The 26022-nt window shown below is 38.2% G+C and overlaps 1 protein-coding gene across 2 annotated transcripts in view; it reads left to right on the plus strand.

Moving 5' to 3' along the window:
• LOC145995662 (neurotrimin-like) overlaps positions 1-26022 on the plus strand; it is a 526024-nt gene that overhangs the window by 461202 nt on the left and 38800 nt on the right. For both annotated transcript variants that reach the window (XM_083132015.1, XM_083132024.1), the window contains one exon: positions 10578-10712. In XM_083132015.1, the coding sequence (XP_082988141.1) occupies positions 10578-10712 (135 nt within the window). The remainder of the gene's footprint in view (positions 1-10577; positions 10713-26022) is intronic.

Genomic DNA, 26022 nt, shown 5'->3' on the forward strand with positions numbered 1-26022 from the left:
GTATCGCTCTCCCCATTTTCTTCCTGGCAACCTACGTCATTTTCCATTTTACTTCGGGAGGCGGGGCGTGCATCATCTATACGTAAATACAACGTCGACATCGCGGTGATAAAATCTTAACCGGAATACCCTACGTAAAAGATACAGGGTGCGCGTCCGTGTATTGACGCAGAAATATAGCTTCAAGATAACGTACTGTTAGTAAGAAACTCTGGTTAGGAGTATAAGGAACACATAAGGGACGTTTGTTGTGCCATTTCATTATTGTTGATGATATAAGAAGAAAATCCTTTCGTTCTACGAAGGTGGAGAACTTTCGAGGTTAGTTCTACGAAAGAGGAGAACTTTGAAGGTTCGTTCTACGAAGGTGGAGAACTTTCGAGGTTAGTTCTACGAAAGAGGAGAACTTTGAAGGTTCGTTCTACGAAGGTGAAGAACTTTCAAGGTTTGTTCTACGAAGGTGGAGAACTAGGTGTTCGTTCTACGAAAGTGGAGAACATTCAAGTTTAATTCTAATGTGAACTTGAGCAGTGGCCTGCGCGGGGATGTTATTAGGGGTTTGGACACATTTGTATGTCTTTCTGTTTTCTTCAATATACCATATTTTTTTAAAGGTAAATGTTCTTTATTAGGAAAGCTGGAAAAAAGAGGGGTTGGTTATTTTATAAATTCACCATTTCAGTTAAACAGAATTTAAAAAAAAACAACTATCATTTTACTTCAGAACAGAAAACAAATCCTGTAGAATTCCAAGGTGAATTTAAAAATACAATTGTGACCCGATATCTGCAGAACAGAGAAAGAGTAAATTATGTATTTAATGTAAGAAATATGGTGTATATTTGTGTGCCATATCAGAAACAAACAAGGATAAATGTGTGCATTTAATCTGAAAGGGATTAGTGCTCCAATTGTTGTCGAACGTTGATTTAATGATAATATGGTTTTCAGTTATACATGACAAATGCATTATGCCATTTCCTGCTTACCAATAATTGATAACATCAATTAAGCCATGTACAGGTTACTTCACATAGCCGAAATGGGACACACAGAATCCAAAATTGTAAATATTATTTATATGGCGATTTAGTATAGCATATCTTCATTTGGAAGTCGTTAATATGTGATCACAAGCAACAATGCGGTTTATGTTGATTCTCTATGTACACTCGTGAGCGAAAAAAACCGCCCAACCTCGAAAATTTTGATGTCCAAATCTGCACGATGTGACAACAAGGCGGGGCAGTGTAGCAAACCTCACGTCTTGGTGATGATACAACAGATATGTAATTGATGTATTTACTTATTTCTGACGAATAATTAGAAATAATGAAACAATTGATAAATTTCAAAACACATTCTGTGCTCCTGCTTCATTCGTCAGCATTGCTATTGCTGCAGAAAACTTGAATGATCGGTTTTATAAAAATCGGTGAATATGTGAGAGATAATTGGCATGTTGGTTCCAAGAAATGAGAAAAAAAATTCAAATTGATAAACATTACGTGCTGATTTTTTTTTGCATAACATGAATTCTGATTTTTTTTAAAAATACACAAACATACGCGTACACAAACACGAACACACAAAACGCATATATAGCCAGCAACGAATACAATAGCAATTGGTCTTTTGGTCACATAAACAACACGCGTGTTGTTCTTAATTACGTGCCCTACCACGTCGGCAATGAAACTGCAAATGGTGCGAGTTCTTCACAGTTTGTAACACTCGATGATCGTGGCAATATTCCCGACTCATCTTTTGACTTGTAGGGGCTGGTAACATTAACCACAACAATCATACGTAAGGATATACAAATATTCATGGCCACAAACCTTACTGTAATGTATGTGGGAAATACAGGTATGTCAACAGGTCTCTAAAGTTGCAAGAAGTAGACGTGCGAAACGTGCCGAGCTAGCCCGGAATTGTATGTTGAGTGGAAAGAGAGAGTGAAGAAGAAGAGAGAAATCTAGGCGTCCTGCTTATAAACTCGGACTTAAATTTTGATCAAATGTTCCAGTCTCCACTCGGCCAATCCTTTTTTTTCCGCGTATGGTAGAGTTTATAATGTATGATTATTAAAATTGTCCTATTGTTTTCACTATCGTTTCAAAACATGTGGAAATAACCTTTGGAAGCACGACGTTGGCTACAGTGTGCTGTAATATTCGTTATAAATATTTGTTTGCATTTATCACAAACATTTCAAGATTGAAGAACCTAGTACTGCAACGTTAGTCAAAATATGACTTCCTTACAAATTTCGAAACGTCTAATAGTTCTTGTATGTGTTGAAGAAAACTATAAAATACTCGACGTCTTCATAAGCTCATAATACTAATAATAAAGATAATATTAATAATAACGTGAAAAACGGAAAGATTCTTAATTACACATGCTTTCCTTGCTTTGACTAAATAGTTATTGTTGAGTGATAGATTTGTTCCTCAGCTTTACCTTCAGGCGGATACAGCAAAAATATCACGTGCTTCATTCGCAGCGTCAGGCGACCTTGAGTACTGCTGTAAAATGATTTTCTTCCTATAATATGAACTTCTTGCCATCTGAATTGGTAGTAAGTATTTCCAAAGGCGAGAATTTCTTCTGTAAGGAAACTGAGAACCTGTAGAAATTCATAACAAAAACTTTTTCGTAGAAATTTTAATTATTAATAAAGAATTTCAGTAGCATTGTAAACGAAATATATTTCAAGATGTTCCCAAATCATTCACTAAGTTCATAGACCAAATCAGACAACCTTCAATTTGTTTTTGTTTTTTTTAAATTTCTTAATGCTATCATAACTCTTTACTATATTCTGTTTTTCAAATTGTATAATACAAGATTAGCATTCTTAGAATTGTAACTTTTTGTAGCTGTTCGCCAAAGTAGAAAAGTTGAAAGGATATGATATCATATACATTTTCGTTAGCGATATACTGTAAAATTCGAAACGAATATGCCCATCTTTCCAAATAATATATAAATGTATTTCAATTGATTGAGTTGATATTTTTTGAGTCCACTTTATGCACTGTAAGGCTAATCGGAACTGGACCTACAGTTTAAAGTTGGATCCGAAGCACTATGTCCTTCACCGGTTATCGAACCCGGGACCTCTTAATTAAAAGATGGGAAGCTATCACTGCGACATCCGGGAGGCCAAAAAATGAAATGTAGTTCAAATTTCAAATTATACATATCCATTCGACGCTGTGGAAGATAATATTTTTTTTCGATTTTCGTCATTAATTTTCATGATAAAAGCGTTCAAAGTAATACGGTTGGAGAAATTAAAGCTCCGAATATGGCGGACGATTATATCATTTATTATTATGAGAGTAAAAATAATGGAAAAACAATATTTTCTATCTATTCAATGCGAATACCCGCCATGATTTAGCAAGCGACAAATAAAAACAGGCAAAACCATATTGAATTAACCAAGCAATATTTTAAAATCTACACATTTATTTCAGTTTTGTTGAATATTGATGTGAGTGGAATGTAAACTACTTGAAATATATTACAATCCTGCCGAAATTGTGATTAATTATTAAAATTTATAGGAAACAGTTATTCTTATGAATTTCTACAGGTCCTCAGTTTCCTTACAAAAGAATTTCTCGCCTTTGGAAAAACCTACTAGCAATTCTGATGGCAAGAAGTTCATGTTGTAGGAAGGAAATCATTTTACAACAATACTCAGGTCACCTGATGCTGCGAATGAAGCACGTGATATTCTTGCTGTATCCGCCTGAAGGCAAAGCTGAGGAACAAATCTATCACTCAACAGCAACTATCTAGTCAAAGCAAGGAAAGCAGGTGTAATTAAGAATCTTACCGTTTTTCACGTTATTATTAATATTATCTTTATTATTAGTATTATGAGGTTATGAAGACGTCGAGTATTTTATAGTTTTCTCCAAGACATACATTAACTACTAGACGTTCCAATATTTATAACGAACAAGAACCGTGGCGTGCATATAACCGCTGTTACCGCAGGTAATAGCAAGATATAAAGAATTGAAGAACTTGTCTTAAAATATTATTACATACATAAACTGCTAATATTGTCGTAAAGTAAATATTGCAGATTGGCATTTTTTCTGACACCGTCAAAAGTTTAGAGGAGGACTGTTCCGGTACCCTCCTGAGGCAACGTGAGGAAAGGGCCCTGAGCCACCGCAAGGAAGACTTCGCGTAGCGGCAAAGACTGACGGCGGGAGGAGGAGGCGGTATATTGCCATGCCTGTTTAGCCGCCACAGTTGCCGGTGATCCTTACCGGATACAGATCAGTGTTGTTATATTCAATTGACGGAAAAGAGCTAAGTCGCCTGATCGGTCTATGTTACTCTAAAGGTGTCCACTCACACTGGGAAACGATGGCGAAGTGGTAGCGTCGCCGCCTTGTAATCAAGGGGTCCCGGGTTCGATATCCGGTGGAGGCACATGTGGTTCGGATCCCACTTTAAACTGTAGATCCAGTCCCGATTAGCCTTGCTGTGCATAAAGTGGACATAAAACGCCAAATTAAAATTAAAAAAGTCATATCACACTGGGAAAGTGATATTTCGTATTTACACTAAATACTAGCCATTACGAAAGTTCTCTTTGTCCTTTTTCGATATCATGGGCGAGAAGGAGAGGAGAGGAGAGAGATGGTATGGTCAAGGGTTCCGCTGTCCTTCTAAAAATGTCAACCTAAAATTCTATATTTCACACGTATAATATTATTTCGGTTACATGAATTTGTGATAATTGTTGAAAGGGCCGATTGAGATTGACATACGTTGTCGCAGGAATGCGATAATTTCGGATTGAAGCAATGTTTTTGAGGTAGCAGCACTGTTTTTGGGTGAAAACATTACTTAGAAGCATAATTTCCCGATTGTTATCTTAGCACGCTCAGCTGTCGCAGGTTCAATCCTCAGCAAGAAATGGTTATTTCAACGTTTGTTGTTATTATTTTACTTACATAATTATAAAAATTAATAATTGCATCCACAAAAAAAAGATTCAATAATTCACCATGCATCCTCATCGTCACGATTATCCTATAAAGCGAAAGCCTTAAAGGTAGCAAGGGACGTAAAATATACGAAATAGTAGTGGTGTCAGAAATGGGATTTCTGTGGATTTAGCGAAACATGGGAGTGGGAGTAGTTAGGAAACAGATGAAGACTACATTTACTCTGTATACGTCTTATTTGGAACGAAAAGTTTCGCGATTTGGGTAAATCTGGTTTCAAAAGAACTAAGATGGCAACAGTTGTACAATTGGACTTCTTGCAGTGTAAGGTTCCGAAAGAAATCGCCGATGCTGAGAAGGGAGGGGGCAAGGAAGATGGGGTGCTTCACGTGTTACAAAAGTAAAACAACTTTTGGCGGGAGGGACTGTGCAGGGCTAGTTTTGTGAGTGGTGTCTTTCTTCTTTGTGTTGTTTTCGGCCATTGTCAATTAATTAACAAGCGGAATGGAGCTTGTTACGAGTTCCGAGGTGGCGGGTTCGTCCTATCTGAACAGTGTGTGTAATTGTGCGTTAGAAGATATTCCTGTAAGTAATCAAATTACGTATTTCTTTATTAGGCTAATGTTTATTGTGTCAACAAACAATGTTTGCGATTTCACTTCAGTGCTTAAGCCAACATTTTTTTCCAGATTAATAATTTTACCAAAATCTAGTATCGAATTGCAGTCGTACTAGAATAATATTATACGAACTGCTTGGATGACATTAAGGGGGGGGGGTAATGAGGTGGGGAGGCGCCCAAGTCTTACAGCTCCTTCCTTAAATGTCCTACTGATAACCGGCAACACTTTTAAAAATCCAACGCCACGACACTGAACAAGTCATATTTTGATTAATGTTGATATACTAGTCTCGTCAATCTTGAAATGTTTGTGATAAATGCAAACACATATTTATAAGGAATATTACAGCACACTGTAGCTAACGTCGCGCTTCCGAAGGTTATTTCCAAATGTTTTGAAACGATAGTGAAAACAATAGGACAATTTTAATAATCATTATAAACTCTACCATACGCCGAGAAAAAAGGATTGGCCGAGTGGAGAATCGAACATGGGATCAAAATGTCAGTCCGAGTTTATAAGCAGGACGCCTAGATTTCTCTCTTCTTCTTCACTCTCTCTTTCCACTCAACATGCAATTCCGGGCTCGCTCGGCACGTTTCGCACGGCTACTTCTTGCAACTTTAGAGACCTGTTGACATACCTGTATTTCCCACATACATTACAGTTAGATTTGTGGCCATGAATATTTCCATATCCTCACGTATGATTGTTGTGGGAATGTTACCAGCTCCTACAAGTCAAAAGCTGAGTCGGAAATACTGCCAAAATCATCGACAGTTTTACAAACTGTGAAGAACTCGCAGCATTTGCAGTTTCATTGCCGACATGGTAGGGCACGTAATTAAGAACAACACGCGTGTTGTTTATGTGACCAAACGACCAATTGCTGTTGTTTCATTGCTAGCTATATATGCGTTTTGTGTGCGCGCATGTTTGTGTATTTTATTTTAAAAAAATTCAAAATTCATTTTATGCAAAAAAAAAAAATAGCGCGTAATGTTTATCAATTTGAAAATATTTTTTTAATCATTCCTTGGAACCAACATGCCATATTCACCGATTTTCAGAAAACCGATCATTCAAGTTTTCTGCAGCAATAGCAATGCTGACGAATGAAGCAGGAGCACAGAATGTGTTTTGAAATTTATCCATTGTTTCATTATTTCTAATTATTCGTCAGAAATAAGGAAATACATCAATTACATATCTGCTGTATCATCACCAAGAGTTCGACGTATGGTGATGCTACTTTCTCGCACGTGAGGTTTTCTACTGCCCCGTCTTGTTGTCACATCGTGCAGATTTGTACTTTGAAATTTTCGAGATTTATGCGGGTTTTTCTCCTCACGGGTGTACAGGTAGTCAGCACACATGAATAATAAAGGTGTCACCCATTTATAAACTCAGTAATTTTTGGCAAGGAACTGCTGATATTCTCAAGTGGGATTGAATAAGGTGTAGTCTTCCATCCACCCAGCTTTCCTGAAAGGAGAAAGTAGGCGCACTCCCCTCACCCCTTCCTCATTCTTTCACATCCTTTACGTAATGCCGTAATTAGGTAATCCTAATATTCTGCGCAAGGGATATTAGAGTAAGTAGCAGTGAATCCCTGGAGAAAAGGTGTAAGCTACTTATGTAGCATAGAGTAAGGAGGTTATGAAACCAAGTCTTACTTTTGTATTTCATTTTACTGAAATAAATGAGGTAATATACATACTGCGCTCCATTTTCCAATTTGATATTCCAAAACGTTTTTTTGTTGTATTTGAATAGCCTTTGTAAACTCCTGGGTGCTCCTTTGTGTCACCCGAATTCATGTATTAATTCTATGGGTTACCTTTTCATAATACTTAACTTACCATGTGGCTCTACCCCCCCCCCCTCCCTTATAGGTCCTTGGCCTCCTCCACAATGTACTGCCAGACGGGTCTATCTTTGCTTTCTTCCTTCATCCTCTCACTCCCAGCTTCCTTAGATATCCTCAGCCTCCTCCAGCCACCTCTTACTTTGCCTTCCTACCCTTCTTCTCCCCTCTGGTCTTTCATACATTAATTTTCTCACACACCTCCTTCCCTCCATCCTTTCACCCATGTCCTAATCATATTAGTCGCATCCTCGTGATTTCATTCACAATATCTGGCTGCTGATATACGTATGTCCTGCAGTTCTTTGTTTGTTCTTATACGCCAGAGTCCCCTTTCATTCACTGGTCCATATATTTTCCTTAGGATTTTCCGTTCCCATATACAGTACTGGCCAAAAGAGTGTCAACTTCATGTTTTTTTCGCATACCTTTTGCCAATGTTATCCGATGAGAATGAACGTCGCATGATATGTTGTTGAGGATGTTTCTGATGTTCAACGCATGTATTTTGGTCGAAGTGTACCATTTTCACCATGATATTAAGGAATTACAAAACCCGCCGAAAAATTACTATTGTACCTATCCATGCTGGTTAATGATTGTAACAATGTGTACCAGACATTGTCCAATATGTGTTCAGCATGACACATTTCTATGTTTTCAGAGTATGGGTACTCGCCTTGGATGCACCAATCTGTCTCCGGACATGCAGAGAGGCATTGCTAACGGACGCGCACGAGGGCGAACACTGCAGGAACTGGCAACACAGTTTGGAATCACTAGAAGTGCAGTATCGGAATTTCTGAGGCGGTGGAAGCAACAGGGAGGTGTTGTTGAAGGATTCCCATATAGGACGACCCAGGATCACGTCGAGACACGTCGACAGGACCATCCTCCGTATCAGCAGAAGCAACCCCAGACTGACGTCAGCCGACATTGCTCGGGAGCTATCATTCCCAACCACCCCGTCGCCATCTGGATGGACCAACAGACGTCGTCTCCAAGCGGCCGGTCTCAATGGACGTCGGCCTGTCAAGAAACCGCTGATTTCGGCGAAGAATAAGAAGGCCAGACTTGCATGGGTAAAGCTCATCTGGCGTGGACCAGGAACGAATGGAAAGATGTGGTCTGGAGTGATGAATCAAAGTATTGCCTCTTTGGAACAGACGGAATAGTGTGGATTAGACGTCCTGTCGGCCAGAGATCTGATCCCATGTTTCAATTTCCCACAGTCAAGCATGGAGGGGGATCTGTGATGGTGTGGGGGTGCATCACTGTCAATGGCGTCGGCCTACTATGCCGAATCAATGGTATTATAAACAGTTTCCAGTACGAGGACATACTGGAGAACACAATGAGACCATTTGCTCTCCAAACCCTTGGCCGTAACTTCACCCTCCAACAAGATAACGACCCAAAACACACATCCAAAAACATCAGCAACTGGTTCCGCCGCCGTCGCGTTAATGTTCTCGAGTGGCCCAGCCAATCCCTGGATCTCAATCCGATTGAGCACATGTGGAAGGAGTTGGAGCGTTGTCTGGCAGGGTAGAGAGCACAAAATGTTGATGAGAAGGTTGCTCAGTTGGAGGAGGAATGGAAGAAGATACCAGTCTATTTTATCCACAACCTTATCGACTCCATGCCGCGTCATTGCCAAGCCGCATCATCGCCAAAGGCTTTGCCACAAAGTACTAGATGCTGTTTGTTAATTTTGTGTTGATCAACACCAGTTTTGACCTTTCCCGGTGAACTGAAGTGCAATATTTCTTTATGTTCGATGGTGTGTATTTTTTTCTATTTACATAAATTTGTTCTTTTTTTAGACCATTTCACATTTTGCCGAACCACTCGGTTATCAGTCGAATGTAATTCATTTGAAGATGTTTTGGTGCCAATATTGTGTAATTCTTGCAATAAATACCTCAGTTACAGCAAAAAAACCAAAAGTTGACACTCTTTTTGCCAGTACTGTAAGTACATTTTTCTCATCTTCTGCTCCATATGTAACTCTGTGTCTTATTACAAGCTTTATTTTGAGATGTTTAGATGTGCTCTTTGATCTAAATAACTTTAAAAGGGAAAAATAGCATTGCGGCCATTCTGTTGTTTATCTCTGCACTTATATTTTTCGTATCTGTTAAGATAGTGTCTAAACATTTGAACGTCTCAATCTCAACTTACAAATTTCCTGGGTTTTTTCTCCATTTATTTGTATATCTTTAACTTCTTGAAACTTGTTCTTCCCCGCGTCTTTAACATATACTTTGTTTTTCTCGTTCACTGGGAGACCCACACTTTCTGGTTGATGGAGGCACATAGCGGTTCGGATCCCCCTTTAAACTGTAAGTCTAGTTCAAATTAGCCTTACTGTGCATAAAGTTGGCTTAAATCACCAACCCAATCAATCAATCAAGTTTCTGTTTGATTCTGTAGTTGTATAAAGCTTCCTTTATTCCTATCTCAGTTCTACTTATTAGCCTTTTTTTAATTCCCATTTTCTTTTTAAAAAAAACTTTTTTTCCACGAACTATAGTTTAAAGTGGAATTATAGCCATTGGGAATTGAACCTGGGACTTCTTGATTTCAAGGCGAGCATGTTACAACTAAACCATCGAGGAGGCTAACGGTTATTATTTTGTGCTCAAATCCAGAGTATACTAAACGGATGCACATATTTTAAACTAATTTTCAACACCATTATGTAGAACATGCTATAATATTCAGTCTCTTCAAGCGCATACCAAATAACAAACGAACGTCGATTTCCACAAAAAATATAATTTGAGCTTTGAAAATCTTAAGCTATATTGGATGAACGGAACCAATATAATACAAACATAGCCCATAGTAAACTGATACTGTTAATAATTCTGATGGTCATTCCGAAAGCAACATTGCCTGTCAATTAATAACAAAATCGTTTAATGCCGGTATATCAGCGCCCTGGGAGCTTGGCTGGTTCCTCCGTTCGGTACCGGTCTGCTTAAAAGCTAAAATTTACATATGAATATCGATTTACGCCCTATGAGTATTTTCATCACACCTGTCAGCAAGTATAGTAATTCCATGAAATTCACCAAGAGCCTTTTTTACTTCCAGGTAGCCACTGGAGCTGGAACAATGTCGCATTACTTCAACCTCCACATCGTTGTCCCAACGGCTTTCATACTTGGCAGCGGAGAGTATCATATTGAACAAGGCAGCACGATTAGTTTGGTCTGCATCATAGAGAATGTAAGTATTATCCATCCTTTGCAAACACTGCACTAATCCTCTCATTATTAGCTAGAAGCCTCAAATGCTTTTTTCTCTCCCGGTTGAATTTTTCTCTCAGACCACGGAATAATCCGGGATTTTCATACAATAATTGGTTGGCTGAAAAATCATTGTTAATCTCACCGAGAAACAAAAAAAATAAATTTGGCAAGCATCATGCAAAGTAATGAGTATGGAAAAAAAGTTTCACCGTGCATTGATTTTTCTGGAGGATTTGAAAAGCCTATGTTAGTGATATTACAGGATTAGGATTCTTCTTTTTTTATCTAAGTGGGATTTTTCTCTCGTTTTAAAAATGTCAACTGCTGTTTCAGCTTATTGACAAGTGGAAGTTTAAAACTGTGACCTGTATATAATCTCTCTCTCATGAGAGATGGGAAAGGATGCAATAGTTCTAGATAGGTAGACAGAGCAAGAAACACTGACATACGTACAGTCACCGGCAAATAATGGAACACCTAGATCCTGACATACCAGCTCACTTGCAAGGCTTTACGTGTGTTGCCTAACTCTACGGCGATAAGTGGATTTTAGTAGCAAACTTTCCATGGCAACTTCTACGTCCACCGTCGAATTATGCAACACACATAACGCCTTCTATGATCTAGGACTCTCATTAGTATTGCTGGTGACTGTACACTGAGAGAGAGAGAGAGAGAGAGAGAGAGAGAGAGAGAGAGAGAGAGAGAGAGTACAGGAAGACTATGAGAGAGTGAGAGAAGAAAGGAGAATTCATAAGGACACGCGTACAGAGAGAGATGGGGAGGAGGAAACAAGTGAAAGTAAAAGATAAAAAGGAGATTGAGATAAATCGAAAAACAGAAAGCAGGAGAAACGATACTTTCATTAAATTATTAAAAGTTGTTTTAGTGTTTGAATGTCTTTATTATTCAAATTTACTACCTTAATCATAGGGGGATACAAAGAGAGAGACTGAAGGATGTGGGAGATGGAGATAAGACAGAAACAAATAGAAGGGGTGAGAGAGAAGAGACGGTGTTTGGGGGAGAAAGGGGGAGAGAAATACAGACATGCAGAGGCAGAGGGATAGGGAGAGAGATGGGGAAAATACATGCACACACAGGGGAATGGGGAGAGAGGGAATAAAACAGTGAGTGGCAAAAAAGTGAGAGAGAGAGACAGAGAGAGGAGATTGTGAAAGAATTGTTGAGACTTTCATTGTGCAATAAGATATTCTTATTACGTTTCTCCTTGGCTTGATTAAGCGTGATCATAACAATTGCAGGGTGGCGACAGACCTGGAAAACCTGGAAAACCGGGAAAAGTCAGGGAATTTGAGGTGTCAAAAAAAGTCAGGGAAATGTCAGGGAATTTCGTCTTCATTGACTTCGAACACTCTTTTGACGAAAATTGTTATAACACATGCACTATGGGAGCAATCTACTTCGGATAACTTTTGTTTTGCAGCTAAAACATCAGCGCATGCAACGGTGTACAATTTAGAACACCAGACCGAGGATGGGGGGCTTTGGGGGGCACGTCCCCCGAATTTCAATGGAAAAAACAAAAATATGTAGTGTGCCCCCTCTTCTCCCGCTATTTTGGGGAGAAGGCGCGAACTTTAGTATTCTCTTCAAAGAATGGTCATTTCTCAAGAGAATGAAACATGTTTTATGTTCTTGGGTGAAATACAAGTTGCATAATAAGCCAAAATGTGAATTCTTTTTTTACGAAAAATAGGTAATTTGCATTTTTGGAGGATAATTGTTATAACTCGGGCACTAAGGGAGCAATCTACTTCGGATATGTTTTGTTTTGCAGATAAAACATCATAGCATGCCACCGTGTACAATTCAGAACGCCGAACCGAGGAAGGGGAGTTTGGGGGGTTTCGACCCCCGAATTTCAATGGAAAAAAACAAAAATCTGGAGTTTGCTATATTCTTTTCAAAGAATGGACATTTCTCAAGAGAATGAAACATGTTTCATGTTCTTGGGTGCCATACAAGTTGAATAATAATCAAAATGTGAAAGTTTTTTACGAAAAATAGGTAATTTGCATTTTTGGAGGAAAATTGTTATAACTTGGGCACTATGGGAGCAATCTACTTCGGATAAGTTTTGTTTTGCAGCTAAAACATCAGAGCATGCAACCGTGTACAATTCAGAACGCCGAACCGAGGAAGGGGGGTTTGGGGGCGCGACCACCGAATTTCAATGGAAAAAACATGAAAATCTGGAGTTTACCTCCTCTTCTCCCGCTATTTTGGGGAGAAGGCGCAAACCTTAGTATTCTCTTCAAAGAATGGACGTTTCCAAACAGATTGAAACATGTTTCATGTTCCTGGGTGCCATACAAGTTGAATAATGAGCCAAAATGTGAAACTCTGTTCGGAAATGTGGCATGGATATGTTGCGGAGAGGGGGGAGGTTTGGTCATCAATATGAATTTCCCAGGCTTGCTACAGACCTGTGTCAGAGTTTCCACCCAAACATAAGAGTATGAAGGTCCAAAAAGCACATTCATTTCGTAATGAGCACCATGATACCATATGGTTGGTATCATCGGAGGAGTAAAGGTTAAGCCTCTCAATATTAGGTGCAAAATGCATTGAATTATCATTTTTTCTTGTCCGTATGGGAGTAGTAAGGGGACTTGTCAACAGATGGAGGGGATAAGAGCGGGTGGCGCCGTCCGATAGTTGTCGAACGTCGTAGTAAGGCATTTTGTTGGGCAAACTGAAGGAACATGGAAACAAATATGTTCCATTGATACATACGATTTTTGTCGAATGTCGCCACCTGACAAAGTATCTCACTACAACATGCGACAGAAATTGCATGGACTGCAACATCCAACAAAAATCGCATGCATAAACAAGAAGAGTTTTAGTCTGCATATATGCTGCTGGAATTTTATTACTCTTCTGGCTCACTTCACCGTATTGAATGTAGCAGTGCTTACGAAGGCTTTCTTTTATCATCCTGACGTATTACTGGTTTCGCACAAGTTAACATACGTTTACAATGACATTGCAATATTCTTAGATATCAAGAAGAATCCAACCAAACGATTGAATACTATCATGAAAAAGTGAAACATAAATCTGCATTGGTGAACGTTTTAAAAATTGGCAAGTGCATGCTCCCAACCTCAAATTTACTGCAGCACTAGTATTGCAATGAAATTAACGCCACTCTCTGTCCTGTCTGTTTAATCTCGTGAGAGATGGTCTTAAATCTCTCACTGACTGAAGTTAATGTCCAATATTATGAAATAAAATACTAATAATAAATACGTAAATATTTTAATATCATATTTACTCGAATCATTCAATCATAACAGCAAATCACTTCCTTCAAGAATTGACTTTTCTCTGCCATCCCTGCTAAATTTTCACTTTCCATCTACTGATTTATACGAGGGGTGGCCAGAAAGTAATTTCCAATTAGATGGTACATTGATTTTTCGCAAACGCCAGAACCGTGAAAAATGGTAATTGCTGCGAAATTATGTTTAGGAATGTGCAGTGATATCTGGACACTTTGTTCGCCCGTTCAAAATATCGAAATAATGCGAATTGTTGGCGTTTTTGGCGATTTTTTTTAAAGAAATGTCCTAAAACAACGAAAAATTCCATGAAATCCAACATCCTTGTCTTTTCTAGACCATGTTTGTGTACATAGAACATGCAAGTTTTCCAACATTTTACTCAAGAGTAAACTATAGAGTTATAGTACGTACGTGGAATAATTCCGACAGCCACATTAAATCATTTATTTCCCACGATTTTTTCAACTTCTATCAATACCATTTGCATCACAGAGCAAGGTGGCATGGTTCTAACAGGAGATCGACTGCGTATCTACCGTCACACGGGAGCCACATCTTCGTATTTGTCGCAAGAGATATGTTTTGTATTACCAAGCTAAGTGCACACTATGCGAGAGACCCGGGGTCGATCCCCTGCGGGGGAGAACCGGAATGTTTTCCACCTATTCAAACTGCTCCGGCGGCCACCCAGCATCATATGAAACTGGTACCTTGAGGAAACTTTGAGGGATAAAGGTAGCCAGGAGTGTGGTGCTGATCACACCACCCCCACCTTCAGCCGTGATCAAGAAAGTGTGGGGCCCTAACTCCACACCAAAATTCCATTATCTAAAATCCTTACCTTAAAATTAATAAAGGTAAAAAAGGTAAAGTGCTCCCCTGTGCTTAGCACCACGCTATGAAGGCGTATAGGGGGTGTGGGAATAACGCCCCACACTTTCTTGATCCGGTCGTGAGTGGGGGTGATGTGATCAGCATGGTAGTCAGACGTGTTACCGACTGAGCCACCGTGGCCATTAATTTATTAAAATTAATAAAGGGGTATGGAAAATAACTTTCCCAAAATAACTTTCAAGATATCAAACTCTCGCGAAGAGGCGTAAGCCATGTGACTTACAATTTGAAAGGGTAGTTTAAAAACACCATGAAGGTAAAATTTCAAATATTTGCCAGAAAATGCGCTAAAATGAAAATGTGAATTTTGGGAAAAATAACACCGTATAGTAAAAAATAAAAGATAAGAAAATACACCAATTTGAAAAAAAAATAACAAAATATCAAGGTCCCTACCGATTAGGCATAAATAAAACAAGAATATCAGTTGTAATTTATTGCATTAGTAACAGTGAGTCCTAACCTAATTTTCGACATAATTACCACCGTTGTTCTGTCATTTGTCGTAGCATGGCACTAAACTTTGTATGCCCATGGTATATGTGTCTGACAGCAAAGACTGGAACTATCTCTACCGCAGTGTAGTTGTCAAATCCTTGCCTTGCCAGAAACCTCTTCAGTTAAACAAAGAGATGAAAATCGGTAAATTCAAGGCCAGGGCTGTACAGGGAGTGGTCTAAGATCTCTCACCTGAAGTGATGCAAAGGGCCCGTGTGTACTCCGCTGTTAGGGGTTAGTGCACATTTGATTGGCCTTCCGTGAATTGTCTGCACCATCGTCTGACCATACTATCACTCACGATGTCCGGTCTGCACAACTCACACGATTGCTGGTGGCTCTGTGCCAAATTCTGAGCGTGCAATGTAGGCTACATCACAGTCGGTGGGAGACTTTATGAGAGCTGCAATCTTTAACCTAGAACTGTCCTAAACCTGCTGCATTGCAACTGTACCAGATTACAGCTACATGCCACTTCTTCCTGCCTTCATGTGTGTGTGTGTGTGTCGCTCTCCGACCACTAGTGCTGCGTATTGGAGCTTTTTTCAGGATGCCCCTCGTATATGAACTTTCAGAAGCTTTTATTATTAGAGTGTTCCTGTTTTAATGTGTTGGTTAGCTAAATCAGGTACCTATACAATGCAATTCTATAAATTCCTTGCGTTAAATTTCTAATACTTACATACCCTTTTCGTCAGCATTAATGGTATAACTGCATGTTGTCAGTTTCACAGCACTTCACTTGGATATACTGTACTGAAGCAAAAATCCCATCGATAATGTAAGGAAATATGACACTTTTTTTTGTTTGATTCAGTTGTTTCACTTATATGCAAGAGTTAAGTTGTTTGCTGTACAGAGAAGAGAGAAGTAGCTTTATGCATTGAAAAATGAGTCCGCACTCATAGTTTTTGCAAGCAGAGGGTTCCAAACCTCAGTGGAAATATCAAGATATAATACCGAGAATGTATAAGGAGAATGATAAATTACAAATTGTATTTCTTAATCAATCACTCTTCACTCTTATCTCATTTAGTCGTAACTTTAAAAATAATCAAGTATTTTATTTTAAACTTACTGTGTATGACAAAATTCCATAATCCTTCCTTAGTTCGTGAATTTTAATAATTTTCCAAATTCCAAATTCACTATTTTGCAGTTTGAATTCAAATCATAGAGAATAGAGAAATTAAGTCAATTTCATAGAAGATGATATTGGTACTTAGCAAAACCATACGTGGATCTGTATGAGTTTATTATTTCCATTTGCAAAAACATCGATTTAGTTTAGTTTGTAATTGTCAGGGAAAAATTTAAATTTTGTCCTGGAAAACCTGGAAAAGTCAGGGAATTTCATTTCTGCATGTTTGTAGCCACCCTGAATTGACCACGAAAGTAAGTCTCCGCGAAATACAAGTGTCATGGCATGGATTCGAATTATGTCCAGAAACACATTAAAACACAAGACACAAATCTTTTTTTATTTGTTTGCATTCCGACTATTTTGCTGTCCCGTTCCCTATAGTCTAGTGGTAGACCAATCCATAACAAAATCAAAGGCTTCACGTTCTTAGATCTATCAACAGCTCTTAATGTAATGTATAAAGGTTAAAATGCTCGCGTGGGGTATTCGTTACTGGACCTACAGTTGATAGATTGGTTGAAATTAAAATCTTGGATGCGTCAGCACTTAGGCTATTTGCCCCCGTCACATTATAAGGTGTCCATCCCCTTATTGTAGCTAAAGTTAATGCTGAGGCTATGAAGGAACACTCGTCATAAAATATACGAACAACACCTGACAGGACAACACAACCTTACAGAGAACTATACTGGTCGTAGGTCCAGGCGGCAGAGCCTCGTTGGCCTCTAACAATGTGCACTGTGGCTACACCAGGTAGAACTCGGAACCCCTTGATTACAATTGATTCATTTGGTTTATTTTACTTCACTCTTCCGCCACTTTTGGTCACTCACGAAGATGAATATGAGTGATGATATGATTAAATAGATGAAAGGATACCATTCCCAGACCGGGACTCGAACCCGAGACCTTTGATTACAAGACAAGCCCGTAAGACGTGGCGTTACAGGGAAGGTCATACTAATATATGCGTGTGCTATAGAACGGGAGAGTCATAAAATGATATTAGAATCAAAGAATGACCCAAACTCGCAATGTTGCACACAAACTTTGCCCTTTCAAGTCCAATACGTTAATATTGCAAATAGAACTGAGTTGGCGGCACTGTCAATTGTGTTGTCACGTTATCCAGAAAGTTTCCTCCAAGAGATTTTGGATGAAACGCTTGAACATCTGAAACATCTCCAAGGAAAATGATCTTACATGAACTGTTGAAATGAGGAAATTCTATTTCACAGTTGAACTATTCTAGTTAATACCTTGAATAGACAAATCTTTAAAGTTCTGCAGCTTACGCCAGATGGGTGAAATTGTAAATTGTGTTTCAATGTTATTAAAAATCGACATTTTTGCTAGGAACTTAAGCAAATGTGGAAGAGAATTTGAAATAAATAGTTCATGCTGTAGACAGTTCTATATATTATTATATTATTGTAATAAATATTGATGGTTGTTGCGTGTGTAATACACTTCAACGGTCGAATCCTTAAATATATCTTATATCTTACGCTACACGTGAATGTTATGTTGCCTTCAGATACTTTCCGGCGTTTAGGTAAAAGTTGTAAAATTGGACGTTTTTTCCTCGTCCTCCTTGTCAGTCATATATTTGGTTTCGGTAATCTGTGGAGCAGTGTCGCGCATAATGGCAGAGAAGAGGTGAAAGCGAGTGGATGTGCGGAACAAAGCAGTGCACGCTGCTGCAAACGACCGGTAGCTGCAACCGCACTGACTTTCCCTCTCATGCGTTCAGTGGTCGAGCCACTACTTGCGCAGAGACTTCGTTCGTTTGTCCCAGATATTTCCGGGACAGAATGCAATCTCCGGACCCCGGATTTTTATGTAATATCAAAGTACAAAATACTCCCATAAATATGTAACAATAATTGATCAAATATGTACCTAAATATGTATCATGAAAAAATATATGTAACGAAGTATGTAGTATCACAGAATATGTAATATTAATAATAATCCAGTATCCAAGCAATTTCAAGAATTCTGCTAGATATTTATTTTATTTGAACATATTCAACATGAGTTGTTCAAATTAAAATTTGTATAAAATTTATAAACTCAAAAAAGCACCTCAACGTGTACCTTTTTAAGACACCAATTTTGTAAACAATTAATTACTTTTCACATCACAAATTATTGTAGAAAATATAAGAGAGCTCTTTGTAACTTTCGAAACAAATTGGAAGAAAAGAGTACAGAAAGAACAATCGAATGGAAATAAATAGCTACTTTTGTACTTTGTGTACTAGGGCGTATTGTGTAACTCACTACATACCAGTAGCGAAGCGTAGTCTTACGAAGGAGGCAAGCAATGTTTCAGTACAACAAAACATGTAGTACAACGACATGCCGAGGGGAAAGATTCAAGGTTTAGTATAGCCTCATTTACCCAGTCGCTGGATTTGTCAAAATATCGTAATAAAGTGACTGTACTAAAAATAAACCATATGATCCGCAAACGTCACATTTACTTTTTTAAAAAAATCCAGGTAACGTTATTCATATGATATTAAACGTTTTGCATATGCGAACTTTCCGCATACGACTAAAGGGAGACGGAATTTCTTACTTACTTATTAGTACCTTTATTTGTTCACTATTATTTAATATGGTCAAACGGTGACCAAACCGATTTAGATAAAAAAAAAATGGGAATCATTTGTTTATTTTACGCTGCATGATGTAATTTAGTATTTTTGGGCACCCTAAAAACCGCATTGGAGTAACTTAAACACTAAATAAAAAGTTAAACACAAACAATAAAAAATTAATTTCAAAGCAAAGAAACACATGCATAGACGATGTACTCACCACAATAAATTTCAAACTCTTGGTGTTGGTCGACCCCCTTCCACGATTTTCATTTTAACACTTATCTCTCTCGAGATAAACGAAGCAATTTTCAATTGCTCAATAATACACCCGCACTTCACATCAACCGTTCCTAAATACGCGTTCATTCCGATAAATTCACAGCACAAAACACGAAGCAACAAACACTCACACTATCCCACGCGCTATCCACAACTGCAAATGCAAGCATCTACACAAGATCACTTTGAAAATCTCTGAAACAACAGAAAGTGATACCAACCTATTTCCTTAATTTTATCCGTCACAAAGGAAAGATATATCAGTTTGGAGATAAAAATTACGCGGAGGAATCACAATCATTTCAGCAGAACGAGTATGTACATTAATATTTAAGTAATAAAGTGTCATTCAATGGCGTGCCCGGGGCGAAGGGGGGGTGGATGGTAGACATAACCCCCTTTTGGCCCAGTATATCTAAGAAAAAACGTCAAAGGAAGGAAAAGATGACAAAATGGGGACCGTAAAAAGACCCTGGGAACACCACTTGCGTCATAATAATAGAACTTAAAACATATTCGGGCCTCCCCGATGGCGGAGTGGTAGTGTCGTCGCCTTGTAATCAAGGGGTTCCGGGTTTTTCTATACCCGGTGGAGGCACAAGTGTTTCAGATCCCATTTTAAACTGTAGGTCCAAACACCGATTAGCCTTACTGTGCATAAAGTGGACTTAAAACAACAAATCAATCAATCAATCATTAAAACATATTCTTGTGCTCATAATATGCAGAATGTATACGATTTACTTCTATGCCATGTACAAATATCAGTAGATAGTTCTTTCTCAGATAGCTTTATTTTCACCCTAAGTTTTATTCAAAAGCAGTCAATTTATTGATTGTAAAATTTGTGAAAGAGCTCACTTGAATTACTGCGTCAATAATTTGGCAGTTGCAAACACTGGTAGCGGTCAACACTTCTGGCGTAATTTGAGCTGGACCGACCAGGAAGCAGGGTGCAGGACCAAGGTCCGTCCAATCTTCCCTCCCTCCCTGAGAAAACTCTTCACGGGGGTGCAGAAATTCCACTGCCCCAACTCCCAATGTCAACTTTTTTTTTTACGCGTTTTACATTTCGCGAAATCTAAAATAATTTGTAATATAATATGATATATATGGAATTTAGAACAGTGATAATAACTTCTTTTAGTTATTTTATGACTAACAATTATTATTATATTTGCGATCTTGTTTACGTGTTCATGAAGACAAATATTCGTTACTAGTCTTTGCTGGCAACGTACCCATAGATGAATCCTTCTGCTTTCGGTTGAACTCGGCTATTTTCGGGAATCACGCAAGCTCGGAAAGCACAGCTTTTTGTAGAAGCTTTGTGGACGGGTGCCACCAGAATTCACGCTTCGCCATGTGACTCCTTCGGAGGCCTTATTTTCCCGCAGAACGGCTGCAAGCATTGAGGCTGGTGCTTGCTACAGAGCTGCTGGGGGAGTTTGCGGCCGCATTTTTTCGCGAAATCGAGTGCGATGGAAACTAAATACGGTTAGAACATTAAGTACATTAAATGATATTCGAATTATGCAAGCAGTGCTTGCATTGCTTGTACTATATCTTCGCCTCTGCTACATACAGGAAAGTAGTTTTCTTGTCTAGCAATGTCATGTTTCTAGGTGACCGTAAGCACTATGCATCCCATTGATTAGAAAATATGACATCACATGAGGTACACATTTTCTTCATCATGTTTCAGAGATCGAAAATATAGGAAAAATATACCGAAATTTGTTGCTTTATGTAAAGTAAATTTTCAAATATGTAAAATATATAATATCCTGGCAAATATGTGAAAATTTGTAACATAAAACGTATGCAAGATCATTTCAGTTATATAATTCGTTGACATTTTCCTGTTCAAGTTACGTATCTAGAAAGGAATAGAATATGTAATTACATACAAATCCGAGATCTAGTAATCACACGCTCAGTTATTACGCATAAGTAATACCGAGAACAACCATAGCGAGGGGAAGGAAAAATTTAGAAAACATAACTTTTAAAATTATTATTAAAATGTGAGGCGACAAAAACGCGGTATTTGGACGAACTTTCTAGTTTTTCATTGACTAATGAGTTGTAACTGTGGGACAAACATTCAAACTTCAATTTCTCTCAAAAATAGAATAAAATCTCTCAATATGCATTTAGTGATTCACTGTGCATCACATTGACATGGAATGTAGTGAAACAAAAGTGCTTTTCATTTCTTTAATAAATAATGTATCGTTACATTAAATTCACATTTCTTTATGTGCCTGACAAACCATTTTGTTCATTCAATGAGAATATTCTTCTACATTCTACAAATACGTATGTATTGCATTGCATTGCACTTAAAACTGTTTTCATTCATGTTATCAGTTTATGAATTTTCCAATGTAATTAAGCATATTACAATTTCATTAATTCAAAATAACTTTACAAAATATAATAATATTGAGAAATAAACTTAATATATTTTACTGCCACAAACCCAAAAAATCAGCACAGAAATCAGAATGAGCAAGTATATTACATATTTGTTTTACACATTTCAGCATATTTACCTTTTTTTTTGCACATTTCAACGATTTTTCTGCATATTTATGTACATTGCATTATTGCCTACTTAAAAATCCAGGCCTTAACCATCACTCATCCCTATCTTCGCGATTAGCCAAAAGAGGCAGTAAAGCGATGCCAAATACGAAAAGTCAAATCTTTCAGTTTTGATATAAACTGTGATTTCAAACACTTTTGTGCTTGTTAAATTTAAATGCCCCTTCCTTGGTGCCATGGAATGAGTTTATAATAACTTTGGTTTGCCCTTTGGTACGTAGGGAGTATCGTTCAAATTCTCTCCACCACCCAATCCGCTCGTTAATTTCCATCCGGACACAAGCCATAATTTTCGACTTGTCTTCTCCTGAGCTATTCTGTGACGTGTAAGCTCTCACGACCATTTCTGCTTTTTTGAAGTGTCAGTTCAATATCGGCAACCAAGCAAAAATAACTATTAACTTGTGAGACGGGTTCGCATACGCCTCGACAAGGTAATGCAATTATAATAGAGTGGAGATGTGGAATGAAGAGACATTTGTTGAGCAAATGTACGTAGGGTCACGTGATTATGTGAAATTATTAGCTTTGGGACACGATGCGGAAGATCAAACACGCTAGTTGGCAGCCAGCAGCGTGAAGACTTCGTTCCTGTCGGTTATTATCCGGAAATGACATTTCCGCCCCCTTCTGCCCCCATCCCTTGTTACTCGTTATGTGTTAGATGAGGAACTAACTAGTTTGTTCGTCTCATATAGTATTACTGTTATAAAAATTGACTATGTTCTTGACAGCATTTTCTAACATTTATTAACACAAAAAACATTTTTATCTTGAATTGCAACATTATAATGCAAAAAGCTGTGTTTTTTCTATAATTAGAAAATCAGTGCAAAGTAAACTTCAAGCTTAATTGTAATCCTACTGCAAATAATAATAATAATAATAATAATAATAATAATAATAATAATAATATTAATAATAATTTAACACGCTGTTTGAATGAATCATATTTATTTGCGGAAAGAAGAAAGAGAACTAGTGAAAATGCTGTTCCCAATGGCTGCATAAAGTGGAGCCAGCACAGGGTACGGCGTCGCTGTGATTTTTCGAAGCGCCCTCTTCCTTCTCCAAGTCTAATATGTAGCAGTATATGAGGCTTCGTGAGGGACCTTCCAATTATGCAAGCACACACTATTCACATTGCTAAATTGTGTCGGATATGATGAGTTTCTGATTTATTTTCTGGTAAGGTAGAAAAGGGAAGTCCAGGGATAAATCAAGTAAGCGTGTAAACCTCGGCTGCGTAAGGCATCATGTAGACTTCTCTAGGATACTGGTGTGTGAAAATCCCCATGGAAAAGGTTTTTACAAATATACATCCAATCTGTTCCTAAAGTACAGCGGAAAGTAAAATGAGATACTTAATTAACTTTTAAACTGCTATTCATTGCCATTCATTATTAAATATTGTCCATTTTTTACAATCTACATGTAATTACTTGAAACGTTTTGCAATCATAACAGTTGTTTTTCTGAAAATACGAAATAATTAAGAGTGTAATTTCTCTGACTAATAATATTACTAACAAGTACAACTACATTACATTTACTTAATCATAACACTCAAACATTACTTCCATTAAAATGTTTGCTTTCTCGCCCCCTCTATACCCAACTTCTACATACACTGTCAGAATTCTCCATTAATCTCTGTTATTGAATTGTGATACATTTAAAATAGATTTGTATGGGTATATGTTATTGTCTTACATCAAAGCGACTATTCTACAGGAAATCACACACTTTTTCCTTTTTAATTAAATGAATAACGCATGTAATTGCATAGATTAGAGCATACAAGAGATGCGTACGAACGGTGTACCTCACATTTTTTATTTCCTTTGGTAAACACAAAACAAAAACAACTTTATATTTCATAACGACTTGAATCCCATACAATTTAAGCTATAGATTTCATCTTGAGACACCCCTCACAAAATCTAAATGACTTTATTCGTAAAATCGTGTCTTGAATTGTTTTGTAAATGCCGGGTGATCCGTTTGAGATGTCAGAAAAGTAAACCGTTGTGTACAATAGGTTAATGTAAGTATCTCTGAGCAGTTTGTTGTAATATATGCCGAAAGGATGTAAGTTTTGAGGGAGTGCAGCTTTACAGACTTCAGCTGCGTGGCGCTAGCGTTCATGGTAGATATAAATAGTGGTCATGCCACAACAGCGCACAATCTCTCGTATGGGATGTGACATTTTGGAGTGTTATATGCACACTAGTACAGCCACATGGCTGAAGTCTGTAAACCTGCACTCACTCAAAACTTACATCCTTTCTGCATATATTACAACAAATTACTCAGAGATGTGTACATTAACTTATTGTACACAACGGTTTACTTTTCTGCCATCTCAAACGGATCACCCCGTACTTTCGATTATTATTTTGTACACGTGATAATTGCATGAAATTCCGCTTCGTAGGTGATTGTAATTTCGTGCCACTATTTCATAAATTGTGCTTGCTTTCTCCAACTCTTAACTATATTAAAGGTGCCCTTGCAGCATGTTATTTCGGTGTGAAATCCCCGTGTCGTTTGCCACCTGTCGCTTGTCACTTCGGTCTAAAAATCTTCCTAAAGAGCGCAGTAAGGTCACAAGAGTAGTGTCGTTGCAATACACCTCAGAGAAATCAAACCAAGACCGTAAACAATGTAGCGAGGCACCTTACCGAACCGCAACGACTGCAGCGGAACGTCAAGAAAAAGACGCAAGCATTAACTTGCAGGAGAGAGAACATTGCAAAAAAAAAAAAAAAAAAAAAAAAAACATAGCAGCTCTCCTAATTCTTAGCCTCACAAAAAAGGAAAAGTAACGAAGCAAAGATTCCTGCTCCGTCTTATCTTTTACACGAACCAAAATAACTGTCTGAAAGTTTTGGGCAGTTTTCCAACCCAGTGAGCAACACTGCCTCGGAGAGGTGGCCCTAATATGAGAAACTCTGCGCCATAACAAAAAGGGCGAGGGTACGGGAGTACTTCCCTCCGCCCTTTAAAACCTTAGGAGGTCCCGGAGATAGTGAATAAGCGAGAAGCTAATATCTTGCGTCCGGGGCAAGGCTTGCTCTCCTCAACTATATATTAGGCGCCTGGGTTTATTGCAGGGGGGAAAGATCAGCAAGTATAAACCTCATTCTTATTACGCTGCCTCGAAGTTATTTCATTATTTACAATCCCTTGTCCCTGCGTCAAATCAGCCACGTGGAGACGCGATTTATCAAAAGTGTTTCAATTTTTCTGGAATGACACTGTGGAGAAATCACTCCAGCTAGTTCCAGGACTGGAGGCAGTTAAAGGAGATGCACATAATTCATGAACTGGGTCTTGAGATCAGGGAGACGCGGTAGGTGGAAGACAAAGGGTGAATTGGTAAGGATAACGAAACAGGAAACAGGACTAGGTGAGCACAAGGAGAGAGGCGGCAAGCCAACGGGATGGAGGGAATAAAATTAACTGTGGCGCACGGTCGTTCTAAGGTCCTTTTTCTGTGGTACTAAAAAGGGGATGGTTGTAAGGTTTCTGCAGGGCCTGTGCGTCAGCAGCCGATGAGAGAGAGTGGGCTTCAGCCCAAAGGAGAACGATCTTAGGCCAACGTCCTTCCCTCCCTGCAATAAAATCATGCGATATATTTTAAGAGATGGGAGAGGGGTATGGAAAGAAATCGATGGATACTAATGACAGAAATATATAGACGGAAAAGGATAGAAGGCGATAAAGAAACAGAAGATGGAAGAAAAAGAGAGAAAAGGGTAAAGGGAGAAATATATGAAAGAGGGAATGACAAATATATATACAGGGTGGGTGAAAAGTAACTAGGCATTATTAATTTGCTGTAGTTTTTGTAACATTTAAGCAATCTGAATGGAATTGTCTGTACATATAGATTATTGAATAGGATTATATATTTGTGCCAGCTCAGAATTC

The sequence above is a fragment of the Lepisma saccharinum genome, chromosome 1, assembly GCF_977018435.1.
Source record: "Lepisma saccharinum chromosome 1, izLepSacc3.1, whole genome shotgun sequence".
Taxonomy (NCBI): domain Eukaryota; kingdom Metazoa; phylum Arthropoda; class Insecta; order Zygentoma; family Lepismatidae; genus Lepisma; species Lepisma saccharinum.